Consider the following 16,596-nt stretch of genomic DNA (forward strand, 5'->3'; position numbering starts at 1 on the left):
CTTGGCTTGGATAGCCTGAAGCATGGAGGGATGAGAAAAAGTTCTGATGACAGTTAAATATATACCAGAGTGTTAGAAAAATTGCTGGCTATTCTCTAAGAATAGAAAGGCTTAATCAAGTGCATGAGGAATGAGAGGAAATGCCCAGGGATCTTCATGGATCTCGGAGCAGTGAAGCCAACACTGGGGCACATTAATGAAAGGGATACCACAGGAGAGGGGAGAGAGCTGCCTTTATAGAATGATTTAACTGTACTGACTTGGAAGCACGATTTTATGCTCGCATTGTCCTGGAAAGGATTTTGTTATCTATTTAGAGTAAAAGGTAATTCATTTACATCTGATAGAATTTGCAGAGCCTATACCAGTATGTAATAGTAGAACCTACAACTGTGTCTTTTCTTAGCCTTATGTTAATACTTATCTCAAGGAATCTCCAGATAATTCTCATTCAGGAACTAACTTGACTTTCATTTAAAGGATTTTTTTTTTAAAGATTTTATTTATTTATTTGACAGAGAGAAATCACAAGTAGGCAGAGAGGCAGGCAGAGAGAGAGAGAGAGGAGGAAGCAGGCTCCCCGCTGAGCAGAGAGCCCGACGAGGGACTCGATCCCAGGACCCCGAGATCATGACCTGAGCCGAAGGCAGCGGCTTAACCCACTGAGCCACCCAGGCGCCCCTCATTTAAAGGACTTAAATGAAGGGCTGCCTCAGTGGCACAATTGGTGAGCATCTGACTTTTGGTTTCAGCTCAGCTCATGGTCTCAGGGTCATCCTGGCATCCTGTGTCAAGCCCCCAGGTCGGGTTCCACGCTGAGCTCAAGTCTGCGTGGGATTCTCTCTCCCTCTCCCCCTCCTGCTTGTGTTTTCTCTCAAAAATAAATAAATAAATCTTTTTTTAAAAAATGATAAAATAAAGGATTTAAATATTTTTAGAAGGCTTGTGTTTGTGTGTGTGTGTGTGGTTTTACTAAATCAAACAATGCTGAGGTGTCCAATCTCTAGAAGAATTATCATCCATTTCTTATAAGGTTGTCCCTTTAAACAACCAACTTGGATCCTGATATAGACTTTGGAGCTAATTCTAGTTTCAAATCCCAATTAGGAACATCTATAAATGTATATCCTTTCTAAGGATATAGGATATAAGAATAAAGGAAAATGTTTGATCTATCTTTAAACGTGAATTTTAAATTGCCCTTCTTTTGCAGTAGTTGGTCACACATGACCAACACATAGAAGGTGTTTTAAAAACTGTGTTGACTGAATACATATTGATCTTCCTGAATCGCATCAATAATTCTAGTGTGAGAAGTTGTCTTCAATTGCATTGATAAGACTGACACCTGCAGTGAGTCCCATAGTGAGGCAGGTTCTTCCAGCCACTGAGTAGTGTGAATCACTGCTCGCTTTGCTCTTGGAGACAGCCTTCAACCTACAAAGTACCCTTGGAAAGTGCCCTCCAGCTGAGCAAAGAGAAGTTGTATTACCTAAAGATAAGAAAAGGCAATTCACTTGAATTCCTTTGTTTTTTGTCTCATAAATTTCTGGTCCAATTTGAAATAAAGTCAATATCAGATATATATCAACATATAGAAAATGATTTTTTAATTTTATTTTTTTCTTAGGTTCAAGAAGAAGACGAAAATAAGGAAGATAATGAGAAAGGCAGGAAATTCAAACAAATGTACATATGTCTATACACACAAAGAAAAAATGAGTGTATCTCCCTTTAAAGGGGTGAGAAAACAAGAACACTCCGAAGAACTCCATGGAAAGATTCAGATTCAGCTTCAAATTCCAATTACGCCACAGTCTCTGTGACCCTGAACAAGTTACTTTGCAGCAACAACTTGACCTGCCGAGACAAGGCACTGGTGATCTTTGAAGTCCCTTGTTGCTTTATAGAGATCCTAACCTCCCTCTGTCACAGCGGCTCAAGCCTTCTGGGGAACAGGCATGTGGGTTCTTGTGGCCTGCAGGTCCTCAGCAAGGAAGGGAACTACCAAACCCACCACCACTTCTCACATTCTTCTAAAATGTTTTTACTTCTCTCAACTCTTCTGATTCTGATACTTTGAGGGTTTGGTTCTGTTCTTGGGCTGATGCTACCAACATTTCTGCTTTGCTTTGGATAACCTCATTACTGCCATATTACTCTTTTGAGAAGATTCAGTAGAAAACAAACAGTGGTGCCCATCACCATGAAAGGAATGCCACTGGACAAAAAGGCAGACCCTGTGTAGATATCCTATGCCTTCAGAGAACACACACAGTGCTGTTGTTGCTACTTACAGACATGCTGCCCTGTAAACACTGTCTTGGTTCTTTTTGAGGTGGGTCATGGGCCAACATACAGATAGGCTTTGAATCACAAACAAATGTGTCCATTTCTCAGGGTTAGACCTATCTCCAAAAGCTTGGATAAGCAGCCAGGTTGGCCAAGAATTGACCAGTTTTTAGCTAATGGGAAGGAAGGAAAGACAAGTATATGAAAAGTCCCAAGGGCCAAAAAAGGAATGTGGCTTTCCAATGATACGGTAACTTTGCATGAAGGCCTGAGATAGAATCAGATGCAAATATGGGTTCTTTTCATTCCAACTGAAGCCAGACAGACCCATAATTCTACCTTTGGGTATCAAGTACTACATTAAGGAGGATTTTTAAAAATCTTAGATGCATAGGCTTCAATTTTTTTCATTTGGTTTCCTAATTGAATATTCAATTTAAAAAAAAAGAGGCTGAGAAATATTCTTAGAGGATACCAGGCCTTTCTTTACTAGTTTACGTTTATTTTTAACAGACCTAGGTTTTTAAAAATTATTTTGTTTCTGTTTTTTTGTTTTTCAAATAAACACAATATTCAAAAGTGCAGCACCTCAGGTTAACCACCAGATGGTGCTGTAGTACTGAAACAACAAGCCCTCCAGGCCTAGGAAAAAACTAGCCCAAAGAGGCAAGCTAGCTAGTCAAGTCCATAGTTATCTGATGTCACCAGGGCAGTCATCCATATATTTTATAACCATAACCATAAATATAAACAAATAGGTTAATTTAAATTGTTTTTAAGTTTTAAAAAAATTTTTTTAACTTTCTTCAGAGACAGAACCATGGCCTTCCTGTTCCCATGTAAACTGGGGCCTCTTCACATACTAGATACAGAGAAAATATTTAAACCTTCCTGGACTACTACCCACTTGGAGTGAGAGGTGAAGAGAATACGGAAATCCTATCCACAGCAATTACAGGGGCAAGCTGTATTAGTCACTAAGTAAATTCAAAACATTCTTAGAGTAACTAGCCTTTTCTACAGAAAAGGCTTTTCATAAAATGTGGAGTTCACTAAGAGGTCCTAGCCAAGATGGGAGAAAGTGACCACTGCCCTGACTTGAGTATACTAATGCTAAAACTGAATTGAACAAACAAGAAGCAGTGGGAACATTCAGGGTTCTTAGCACTGAGCGCTGGTTTCCCCTGACTGCTGGGCTATGTTCTTCCTCATCCCTGAGGTTGGCTTCCTCCTGCCCTTTATCCCATCCACTGACATTGTGCTTCCCAGGGGGAACAATGGCCTGCTAATTGCTGGACAGAAAGGCATTGCCCGCCTTCACTGCCCCTAACTCCTTTTCAGTATGTGGCGTTCTGAGGTGTCTTATTCTGGGATGTCTTTTCCCAGAGAAATGCGCTCTCCGTCCTTCTTAGATGATACTCATCTCCTGACTTTCTCTCCTTCCCCTGCCTATCCCTCTGGCTCTTCACAGTCTCTTCTGACTTCTACTCCCTGAGACTCTTGGCTCTCTCCTTTCGAGGCTTCTCCTTCAGTGATCTTACTCTTAGGGCTATGAAGTCGCCGTTTTCCCAAACCTGAACTTGAAGGCCTAGCTCTGTCTCTATCTCTGTCTCCCGCAGTCCCCATCCTCTCATCCTCCCATTCCTTTCCCCCCTCATTTCCCCCTACATTTCCCCTTCCCGACCTTGAGCTTCTCCTGCCTACGACATATTTCCCCTACATGAACCAAACTCATTATGTAATTCTATAAACATCTTCTTTCTGGTTTCAGCATTTTTTAAAATTTATTCAAGGATTTAGATTATTTTTTCTCTTTACAAATATAATAAATATTCATTGCAGGAGTTTTAGAAAATAAAAAGGCACCACGAAAAAAAAGATGTCTCATTACCTAAAGATTACTGCTATTAGTATTTTGACATCTTTTTCTTAAGTATATCTACCTCCAAAAAATTACCTGGGGTCATATTACACACACTTCTCACAATCTGCTTTTTGCACTTGATAACATTGTCGACATTTACTCCAGGTTATTATTTATTCTTCTGTAACACTAGCTTTAAATTGCTGCCGTGGTAGTACATTCTATGGATTCATTTACATAACTTGCTATTCATGAATATTGAATCAATTACAGTTTTTCTATTATATAAATAATATATGACAATGATCTTTATTGCTTAATCTTTGTGCATATCCTAATTATTTCTCTGGAAGTTAAATTGCTGGTTCAAAAGTATTTACTTTTTTAAGTCTTTGGATGCAAATTGTCAACTTGCTCTCCAAAACATTTGGATCCGTGCTCCTGCCGGCATTGTTAAGAATAACTACTACTTTAAACCCATTTTACTTTTTTTCTGTATTTGAAATTTGAAGATGAAATACGATATCTATGATAATTTGATTGCTAACAACATAGCTAGTAAACCTGTAAAATTTTTAAAATATTTCTCAGTGCCTTGTAATGTTCTTTTGCAAAGGTGTGCTCAGACCCTGGAAGTTGATTCGGAAGTGGATGGCTGAGCTTCAGAAAACAATCTCAATTTTCTCAACGCCAGTGCTTGCTTTTATAATAAAGAATAAATTAACACCGATCTCAGAGGGTTGCTGTAAGGATGAAATGAGACGACGCCTGCCATGTGGCAAGCATGCAATAAATGGTAGGTCTTTTCCCCGTTTCTCTAGGGGATTGTCTTCTTTCCAGTTTGTAATAATCCCTGTTTCTTTAATGGCAACACTAATCCATATCACACAGGATAATAATAGTTACCATTTATTATATACTTACTACAAGCCCCCCCCACCCCCCGTATAGAGGTATTTGCATTGTATATATATCTAAGTCCTCAGGAACATCTGATCTCTATTTCTTGGACAACCTTCCTATCTAAATTGTTGCCAGTTTCCATTAGTTCACAGATGTGTCCAAAATGTTCCTTCCTCCCCCAGCGTAAGCAGTACCATTCCTGCCTGGGACTAATAAGATGTCCTCCGAACTGGACTCCACAATTCCAGACTGTTTTCCGCCCTCTGGTATCACTTTCACAAAAACAAATGCCAGAAAAGTTATCATTCTGCCATTTCAGTAAAATGGCAGAAGCCAGAATAATGGTTATAAAGCTCAAAATCTTCAGAGGCTCCCAGTGACCTTGTGGCCATCATTCAAAGCCCTCTACACTCTGTTTCGGGCCAAGCTTTTCAGCCACGGCTCCCCTACTTCTTTTCCTTCCTTTCTCTGCAACCCCACCTTTACACACACACTCACACACCCAAACACCCAGCCATTAGCTCTCATTACACGGCTCTTTCACAGGGGCCTGGACTCACTTCTCCCACAAGTCCTGACGGAGCACCTGCTGTGTCCACATGCTGTGGTTGGGCACCTCCCCCTTCTCATGCACCTCCAACACGCCAGGTTCTCTCTCCCACTAAATGATGAGCCCAGGCTGAGCAGGAATTGTTTTACCTTCACAGCGATTAGCTCAGCCCCTTTCATATTAGTATGTAATAATTATTTGCAGGCTTGAAAGCTGTGTCAGCACCTCTGTGCACAAATTAAAGCCCAGGGGCTAGGTGAGGAGAAGGGATTTGGCACTAGAGGGGTGTGCAAGCAGGGGGCTATGCTGACAACAGGGTGGCTTCTCATGGAAGTTTCCATAACCAAGATAAATAAGAAAGGGAAGGAGGAGACTGGAAAAGGAGCAATAAGGATGAGGAGACGCTAACTTTTTAATCCAAGAAAATTACTGTTTTTTGTTTCGTTTTGTTTTGTTTTAAGACTGATTTATTTATTCTAGAGAGAGTACCCGGGTGAGGGACAGAAGGAGAGGGAGAGAGAGAAACCTCACCCCGACCCCCGCAATGAGCGCAGAGTCTGATGCCAACTTGATCCCAGGACCCTGAGATCATGACCTGAGCTGAAATCAAGAGTCAGACGCTTTAACAGGCTGAGCCAGCCAGGCACCCGGAAAAAGACCCTATGCTTCTAAATCATCTATTTTCTAGGTAGACCCGTTGCCCTAGAAAGCAAGCTACTGGCATCAGTCTTTGAACCCGTCACCAGCATTCATGGAAGAGGAATGACACGACTGAGCTACGCAGTGACGGACGGCAAAGCTACTAAACATCGGAAGTTCCTGATCTATTCGTTCTTCCTTTCAGGTTAAGAGAAAAGGCTTTGTTGTTCAGAGCCCTTCCCCCAAATAGCATGCAGTTATTCTCTCGGGAAACTCGGGCTGAATTAAAAGAGGTTGCTCTTTTCTGGTATCTTTGGTTGTGTTCCAATCCTACACCCCCGCTCCCCTGCACTAGTTCCTGTCTCTCGTCCTCCTCTTTGACGGTGATCCATTCTTCATCATACGGCTTACAGGGAGTCAGTTTCAGTGGAGTATTGCTTGGTTCTTGTCACCTGTTTCTTCTTTTCCATCTCACTGAGCCGTTGTGCTTTTGGCAAGCATTTGCTGCTCATCTACTACGTGCCAGGTCCTGTGCCAGCAGCTGGTCCTCATCATTTCCTTTTTGACTGTCATAATAGCTTCCAAACAGATCTCCCTGCCTTAAGTTTCTCTCTGCATCCACTCTATTCCCAAATAAATCTTTCTGAAACTTTGCTTTGTAAACAGCATTTTCCACCCATTTACTCGGAGATTAAGTTCCTACTGATCAGCTATATTCTATCTCCCTCTGGATGTCTCTCAGAATTCTTTTCTCCATTCTCCATACCAACCTGCACTCTAGGAAACGTGTTCCATTCACGTACTGTCCCACCCCGAGCGTGCCACGTACGACACTTCGACCCCTTTGTCGTGTGGCTCTCTGAATGTCCAAATTCTACTTCATGTGTACTTAATTAATGTGCTGGGTCAACCTCTATCCTTGGGGTGGCAGACAATGCTGCCCTAATAGGTTCGAGTTTGAGGAGAAGAAGCAACTTAAGACTTATCCTTAAAAGAGGAATCAGATGCGCTCACTCTCTAAGTAAAAAAAAAAAAAAATCTTAAAAAAAAATATTTTAGGGGCGCCTGGTGGCTCAGTGGGTTAAAGCCTCTGCCTTCGGCTCAGGTCATGATCCCAGGGTCCTGGGATCGAGTCCTGCATCGGGCTCTCTGCTCAGCAGGGAGCCTGCTTCTCCATCTCTCTCTGCCTGTCTCTCTGCCTACTTGCGATCTGTCTGTCAAATAAATAAATAAAATCTTTAAAAATATATATATTTTTAAAAAGGGAGTCTGGGTGGCTCAGTTGGTTAAGCCACTGCCTTTGGCTGAGATCATGATCCTGGAGTTTCGGGATCGAGTCCCACATCAGGCTCCCAACTCGGTGGGGTGTCTGCTTCTCCCTCTGACCTTCTCCCCTCTCGTGCTCTCTCTCACTCTCTCTCTTAAAAAAAACAAAATCTTTAAAAATTTTTTAAAAAATGGAGTCAAATGGCTCGGAATCAGGGATGAGAAGCAGCACTAACCATGTCTGTCTAAAAAGGCCCAATGACTTAAGAAACTTCAGGCCCCTATCCCAAAGTTTCACTGGCAATCTTTACTTAGTAAAGTTTACTTAGGCAATCTTCCTAAATCCTGTGATGAGAAATCCAATCAGTTCAACTCTTCCATTCACTGAGACACTCAACAAAGATAGTTGTTTTTGTTGCAACACCTATGTGCCTGGCTCTTTGATGAGTCCTTTGGAAACAACAATGAATAAGGTAGATAGGTTCCTGCCCTCATGGAGCTTTCAGTAGGAAGGACAGACGTGAAACACACCCACAAATGAGTAAATAAAATAATAAAAATGTGGACTAAGTGTTAATAAGAAGAGAAATAAAGTATTATGATGCAGCGAGGTGGGTTATGTTACTGGAGACATGAGGTGCTATCAGTCAAGGATCTCTAGGAAGAAGAGACATTTAAGCTGAGATCCCCAAATGAGAAGAAGCCAGACACTCAAAGTGACATGGACACTTTGGACAACAAATGCACAGGCTCAACACACATATACTCACATACATGTATGCACATACACAAATACACACACATATGCACACAAGCACACTTGTCAAGCCTGATGCAGGCCAATAACCTCACTGGCTTGGGCTTCTCTGTAAGTTATTCATTCACTGGGGGTGTGGCAGCCAGCCCCTTCTATTATAACCAAAACAGCTTCCCTTTTGATTATACAAATAGATAATAAGCTTTCTGGTATAAGGGGTCCCTCAAATGACTGGGATTTAAATCCCAGCTATATATTTTTTTTCTTCTTTGTTCTGGAAGCAGGGCTATTTATTTTAGCTCAAATTCACATACTATTATACCACTCTAGTGATCCTCACTCTGTATATTGAAAAGAACTGCTTGTTCCTTTTTAAAGGTACTATCTACCAGCTCTTAAGAAAATCTAGAAGTTGCTTTCCATACCTCGTTGATTAACTGGATCTTTAGCTACATAGGCAACATAGTCCGTAGTATCCTATAAAAAAGGGAAAACGATTGCATTTAATATGAATGGATTGCACTGTTCAAAGATTAGAGTACATTTAGGACATGATACTGAAGTAAGGACTTACATACAAATGTTTCTACTTAAAGAGAAAAACAAAGCATCCTAGGAGGGAACATAAATACACACTGTATAGTCCAGCCATTGTGAAGTCCACATCCTCTTCCCCTTGGAGAGAGAAGTTGAAAATTAAAAATTTGGGGGCAGATTGAATGATACTTTTTCACTGAGACTAAAAAAGAATCTAGACAGGAAATATATTAGGACATACATTCTGTAAAAATGGTTAGAGACCATGAGTGTCTCCTGTGTTGACAGGTGACATACCAGAGGTTATGCCATCATGAAGGACTCATAAACTAGGAGGTAGTGCCATGATCTCCTAGTTGACCCAAGAGACACCATCTATGTCAGAAAGTAAGTCAATTACAGAGACACGCTGGGTTTTGTGGTTGTTAGCTTGCTTTTGTGCGGTGCGAGTTAAGTTAAGAAGTAACAAAGCAAAAATACAAAGCATTTATTTGATCAGTATCTAGAAAGGAAAAATCATTTTTGAAAACTAGAACCCATGAAAAATCCAAGGAGTTCAGAAAGATGTGTGGCTGACTTTGTAAAAACAAACAAAAACCACTTGGTAATTCTGACTTTTATTGAAACAGTAAACTGATGAGTGATAAGATTTTAATAATTAAAGATGCTTTTTGTTATCTCAGTTCTCAGGGAAAAAAAAATACACACAGTGCCATTTGCAGATTAGAAGTATGACTCTCCAGAGGGAAGATGCAATCAACTGGCAGGAAATAAAAGCCCGTGTACAATACCCTCAAGGGCAATCACTGAGTAACCCATAGTGAAACACGCAGGAAGCAGATCTCAGGGTCAGCATAACTGGTCTTCAGTTATTTTAAAAAATAACAAACGCCTAAGTAAATTTATCTTATGCTAACAGATAAAAGGTTTGAAATATCTTGTAAATAAATAAGGTCACATCTATGAGCTTTGTTTTATATGAATTTAGAAGCAAAGCCACAAGTGCTAGGGGCTTGGCTGCTATTTATAAAGTTGAAGAGGTGGCAGGATACCAGCAACACTGTCTGGGGCACTGGATGATGGGAAAGAGGTGTGGGACCTCATCCTCCAGCAGTCTCCAGCGGTCTTATAGTTCTAAAATTCTACAACTGTACACATCTGGGGGAATCTAAAGAATGTTAAGAGGCCCAAATAATGGAAAAAATACAAGAAAATATATTTGTGACATACTTGTAATGCATTTTTGAAAAGGAGAAAGTATATAGAGATACAGAAGCATTACCAAGAACTGTCTTCAGGACTGACGAGAGGAAGGCAAGTAAATGCCTTCAAGAAGAGAGTAAAGGTAAGGGTAAGGTCAAGAGGTAAGGAAGAATAGCCAGATTTCTTAAACTTGGGAGGAAATCTGTTTGGAAAGAAAGGCACCACATTGAGCCATGGAGACTTTTAGCATCTTGCACCCAGTTAGCTGTGAAGTTGTACACGATCTTAGGGAGTGTCCCAGACAAAGCTATGGCCATGTACTAGCAATGGTGCTGATAGCTATCTCCCATCACGCTGTGCCAGGCACAGTGCGAGGAGCTTACGCACTTGAGATCACGTTATTCTCACATGCTGTGAGGCAAGGGTGGTCACTCCTCAATTTAGAGATGAGGGCTCCGGAGCTAGGAAAGGTTAAATAAGCCAAGTCTCACTGACTGCAAAGCCTGGCATTTTACCTGGGGGACCCTGAATACCAATTCTTGCAGTGGCTCCTGTTTTCTGTTTTAAATTCAAATAGTAGGCTTTTGTCCCAGTTGCACAAAGCACAGGGGTCCCCCCACCAAGCTGTAGGTACAAACTTCCCCACAGGGCTACAAATTTTTTCCCATTTGTTTTTGGTAAGGGCAAAGTATTGGTGGGCTGTAAGTTAAAGAACTCATGGCACGTGAAGACCATCTAAAAAGAATTAGGGTTCTGGAGAACTGTGACAGACCTCATGTATGCCAAGGGTGCCTGCCTGCATGCCAAGGGTGAATGATGATTTGCATATTGATGATAAAATGACAGCAACCCTTGTAACGTGAAAGGAAAATTTAGGGCAAACACCTATAATTATTTTTAAAACTTCACTCATAGAACTCATTACATCACTTAAGGGATAGTATTTGAGATCTTTTATGGATGACTGAGCTATAATGAATTAGGAAGAGAAGAGACAATGCTGACCTTTTCAGGCTGGATTCAGTCAACCCTCTCTGCTACCAAACACGTCCCTTTGCTGTCACTGTCAAGGCCAGATTACAAGGCTGGCTGGATGGGAGCTCAGGTTCAGTACTGGACCCACACTGCCGCTGCTATATGCTAGACACCTCGCATGCCCCCTGTTTGCTAATGAATCCACACTTAGCCATCTGTGGAATCTCTTGGGGAAGAGGCAGAACTCCTAAAATTGTTTACATATTAATTAAATGGTAGGCCCAGGGAACTGATATATTCATTTGAAAATAACTATACCCAAAATTGAAAGCTGAGAAAATAGAGAAGCTTAAAGGAAAAATTAAGTATCCCTTAATAAAAGAAAAAAAACCCCAGTGACTTGAAGTCCCATAAATAGGATTTTTTCTTCCATATGCTTCAAATAAGTGCTGAAGACAGGATATTTAGGTTTGACACGCTTGAATATTTTGAGTCACTGGTAGCCAATGTGAAGACAAGTAATTACTGAAATTTTTAAAGAATAGGGCAATTTAAATGGCATTTAACTATATATTTCACGCACAAAAAAGTTACACCAACAACCAAAGAAAGAAAGTCACTTACTTTAGATGCCAATAAGGGAAGCAATGATTACAACAGAGTAACTTCAGAACTTCATTTCATTTTAGAATAGACAATAGTTTTTCCTTTTAAATATTTAGCATAGAGATCAGCACCTGGCAGTGACATCAGCCGCCAGATTTAGTTTTTACTAATGTTCCATACCTCTTTTAGATTTCTGAGTTATATGTCCTATAATTTATGACCCTCTCTTTGATTCCTCAGTTGGAAATGAGAAACTTAATGTGGGGGATAGAAAAAAAACACTATTATACTGGATTTTACTCCCTTATTTCTAAAGGATACAATCTTTAATAATAAATTCTCAGCAGAAAAGAAGGTAATACATTGTCAGGAAGAACAGGGTCTATATCTGCTCCCCTTAAATTCTTGACCTTACTCATGTTTAATCCTTATGAATATCAAACTCAGTCCACTTCTAGCTTCTCTATGTTTGCAGGGAGACGAAAAATGTCCCAATATCATGGAGCAGCAAAATCCTCCCTCTACCCCCAGTTCAAACAGATCTGTTTCTTGGTCAGTCACAAGCTTCCTAACTTCAACAACTCTCTCCTTTCACTCTGCTTCAGAAGTGATGGAGTAGGGAGTCAGGGAATGACTTTCTACTCGATAAAGTAGGTTTAGAGAGCAAGCACTTGCTCAGTCTCCACAATTCATGGGAAATGTGGCCTCTAGGGAGGAAGGAACTGCAGTTTTCTCCTGTTAGCTAAGCATTCCCTCCATGAACTTCTGCAAACCTGGTTGCTCATTTTATGTTAGACTTGGTGGCCTTGGTCGACAGCCAGAATGGCAACAAGGCTTCCCCTCATATGCCAAATCCATTGCTTAAAAGGCTCTGCCTGGAACTCTGTGTTAAGAACAATGCTGAGGGAGGACTGGCAACACATGCATAACATATTTGTTTTTCATGACTTAACATCTAAAATGTCACCTACCAGAAGAGTTTCAGATGATAACTCCATGACTCACAACACAATGAAATATTATTAGCTCCCCTACTAATCCAAATATTTTAAAATTCAGTAACAGAAAATATTTTGTCAAAGCCAAATCTTTGACGGTACACAGCTATTCACAAATTGTAATAAAACACTGGAAAAGACAGATAGTGGCTAACATGCTCGACATGGAAGTTCTTTTAACTCTTACAAAAAGATCTTTCGTGAGTCGATACTTACAGGATCCCCTCCAGAGGCAAATGAAATAGACTGCATATGATGATTTGCAATAATCTGTAAGACATAAACAGATCAAACATGTATGATTCTACAAATTAATTATGACTGGTTACATACACTCTAACAGTGATGGACATACAGCTGTATGTTTTGTTTTTGCCTGGTCAGCATCTTTGAAACTACTCCATCCCCATTCTGTAATAATCTCATGAGGTTCAAGCAGGTTTTACATGCCGATCTCTCTGCCCCTCTTCCTATGGCTGGACACATGATCCAAGCCTAGTTCATCAGAATGGGCTTTACCCTCTGGATAAAGCAAAGCCAATCAATATCAAGGGGAGGAAGTGAAATTGATAATAGGAAGGAATGCACCTCTGCCATTAAGGGCCTTAGTTTAAGTCCAAAGCTTCTGGGAGCCATCTTTTGCTGACATCTGGGAAAAGCCTGATGGAAAAATGAAGCTTTTCCTCTGGAGAATATCAGAGCTGAGAGTTTAAAAAAAAAAAAATCTGGGGGTAATATTTAGTCCATCATTTCAACCAACACATTTCCCCCTTTATCTTTTTATGCATTTTTCTATTTTATTTATTTATTTTTACATAAGTTAGTTTGAATTGAGTTCAGTCCTTCACCACCAAAAGGCTCTAAAGTTAAGGTTTTCAATATGAAGTAGACTATCCAAGTGACCTGCATTAGTTAGCAAAGAAGATGATCTCTTTCACTTGAGAGTTTAGGCTTGTTTGGAAATCACAGTGTAATGACCAATTTACAGAGAAGTATTTCTCATACTGTTTTGAAGGTTCATGGAAATACCAGCTGTGCATGAGTTAGCTAATCTCATCTTCAGAATTGTTTAACCTAACCTATATACAATTCCGCTTACATAAGATGGCCAAGCAATTCTATTCTTAGCTGTATTCCAATGGATGGCGTAAATATATGCACCAAAGATCTTCTCAAGAAAGATAATTACTGCCCTGTTTGTAATATTCCCAAACAGGAAACAATCCCAATGATGATCACTGTGATATTTAAACAATGGACTACTATGTAGCAAAGAACATATTTCTTGGGCCAAAGAAGCCAGACACAAAGAATATACACTGCATGGTTTAGTTTCTTTAAAGTTCAAAAACGGGCAAAAGTATTTTATTCTGTTTGAAATCAGGATGGTGGCGATAGTGGAGCAAAGGAAGAAAAAGCCAATGGTTTCTGGGATACTGCAAGTGGTGTTTCTCGAGCTGGGTCGTGGTCGCGCAAAACATGTCCATTTTGTAATAACCAGCTGCACAGTTATAACGTGGGCACTTTTCTATATTTGTATTTCAGTTAAAAGTGATTCCTAAAAACAAATCAATATACAAAGATCAACTGTCATTCCTACATACCAGTAATAGCTAATCAGACATTGTATTGCAGTGAAGGGTCTATTTTACAAGAGTACCTAAGTATAAAGCTAGTATGAATCATGTAAGGCTTTTTAGAAAACTTTATTGAAGGGTATAAGTAAGACACAAACAAGGAGAAAGATACATATCACTTCTATGGAGGAGAAGACAATATTGTATAAAGATGTCAATTCTCCCCCAAATTAATCTGTAAATTCCACGCAACACCAAAAAAATTCCACCTTTGTCATTCGGATAACATTTCAAGCTACTTCTAAAATTCACATGAAAGAACAAATGTGCAAAAAACGAAGGCAATTTTTTAAAGAACAAAGAGAGAAGATTTTCTTTATCAGCAATACATACTATAAAACTGTAGAAATTCATTTGAATACAGAGTCTAAAAACAAACTCACACATTCATTGTCTTTTAGTCTATGACAACTGTGGCACCAAACAGCCAACAAAAGGACAGTGATTAAATTAGTGGGGTTGGCTGAATTAGCTGAATATATATGTAAAAAATATATAAATGAAGCCTATTCTCATAGTATTTATATAAATGTTTTATCCATAAAAAGATCTATTCAAATATTAGAAGACAAATAAAAAACCATGCTTGTGATCTATGAAGTAGGAAAATCTACATTAATAGAAAGAAAAAGACATATAGAAAAAAAACCCTTCAATTTGGTTATAGGAAAACTCATTTTAAGACTGTGGTACAAAAAAAAAGAAAAAATCCCTGAAATGTGACAAATAATAACAGGCAGGACCATATATTTGCAACATGTAAAATAAAGTACTCATATAGTTTATAAGAAATTCCTACAAACCAATAATAAAAAGAAATAAACCAAAAATAAGACCAGCTAATTTCCCTAAGTAATACAAATGTTCAATAAACATATTGGGAAAATACTTAATCTCCAAGAAATCAAGGCTATGGAAAATAAAACAAGATATCATTAAATTGATAAAACTGCTCAACAAAACCATGTGCGGCAAGGATGTTCTCAAACACTGTTGAGGGGATCTTAAATTTGTACAGCAATCTTGGAGAACAGTTTGACACTATGTATTAAAACTAAAGTACACATACCCTACAATTATGCCTTTCCACTTCTAGGTTATTTATTCTAAAGAAATGTTATGTACCCATAGTTCATAATACCGAAAAACCACATCTAGAGGAAGTGATTTACCCATAGTTCATAATAACGAAAAATCGGAATTTTTTGCGCATAGTTAGGTCAACTATAGTTATACAGACGACATGCTATGAAAAAAAAAGACTCATCTATGTATACTAAGAAAACGAAATCTTCAAAACATTGCTGAGAGGCTTTTTGTTTTGTCGTTTGAAGACAGTTATGTAAGGCATGCAAAAACAAAAACAAAAACAAAACCCACATAAAATAAGATTCCTCCACGAGGACGTAAAGAGCCATATAAAGGCAAAGGAAAAAGATTTTAAAAATACACACGAAACTGATCATAGTGGGAGGTTACCATCTGATAAAATAAATGGAACCTAGTACTTCTTCAGCATCTATCTTTTTAATATAGATAATATGTTTGTGAATTTAACTTTTTTGAAGATGGGGCAAACAGAAGCGCTGAATGCATGAGTTCTCAGTATGTTGTTGTGTGGCTGGGAACACTGTGTTCTGGAGGTGTGGATTTTAGAAGTGCATAGATGCCCTTCAACGAACGAATGGATAAGGAAGATGTGGTCCATATATACCATGGAGTATTATGCCTCCATCAGGAAGGATGAATACCCAACTTTTGTAGCAACATGGACGGGACTGGCGGAGATTATGCTGAGTGAAATAAGTCAAGCAGGGAGAGTCAATTATCATATGGCTTCACTTATTTGTGGAGCATAACAAATAGCATGGAGGACAAGGGGTGTTAGAGTGGAGAAGGGAGTTGGGGGAAATTGGAAGGGGAGGTGAATCACGACTATGGACTCTGAAAAACAATCTGAGGGGTTTGAAGGGGGGGAGGTTGGGGGTACCAGGTGGTGGGTATTATAGAGGGCACGGATTGCATGGAGCACTGGGTGTGGTGCAAAAATAATGAATACTGTTTTTCTGAAAATAAATAATTAAAAAAAAAAGTGCATAGATGAAAGGTGGTTAAAGCCTTGGAGCAGAGGCGATTGCGGGAGTGGGAGGAAGAGGAGCAGGAGGAGAGAGCCGAAGGGGAAGGAGCAGGGGGAGGAGGACTAAAAGTTGTCACAGAGGCCACGTGCAGTATTTTCAAGTTCACAGCATCCTTAGCAGCGGAACCGTTAGCTAAGCGCAGATTAAGGAACTCTTCAACGCGGAGGGTCTAGCTACGGAATTTGAACCCACCGAAAGCGAGACCACGCCTCCCCGCACCTCCCGCCCCAG

At 39.7% G+C, this 16,596-nt stretch overlaps 1 protein-coding gene across 1 annotated transcript in view; it reads right to left on the minus strand.

Annotated features, from left to right (window-relative positions):
• The window catches only part of SHC4 (SHC adaptor protein 4), a 137,395-nt gene that overhangs the window by 38,752 nt on the left and 82,047 nt on the right, over positions 1-16,596 (minus strand). Inside the window, exons 5-6 of the mRNA XM_032343654.1 lie at positions 12,807-12,860; positions 8,697-8,748 (exon numbers count right to left, since the gene is read on the minus strand). Of these exons, the coding sequence (XP_032199545.1) occupies positions 8,697-8,748; positions 12,807-12,860 (106 nt within the window). The remainder of the gene's footprint in view (positions 1-8,696; positions 8,749-12,806; positions 12,861-16,596) is intronic.

This window comes from Mustela erminea, chromosome 5, assembly GCF_009829155.1.
Source record: "Mustela erminea isolate mMusErm1 chromosome 5, mMusErm1.Pri, whole genome shotgun sequence".
Taxonomy (NCBI): Eukaryota; Metazoa; Chordata; class Mammalia; order Carnivora; family Mustelidae; genus Mustela; species Mustela erminea.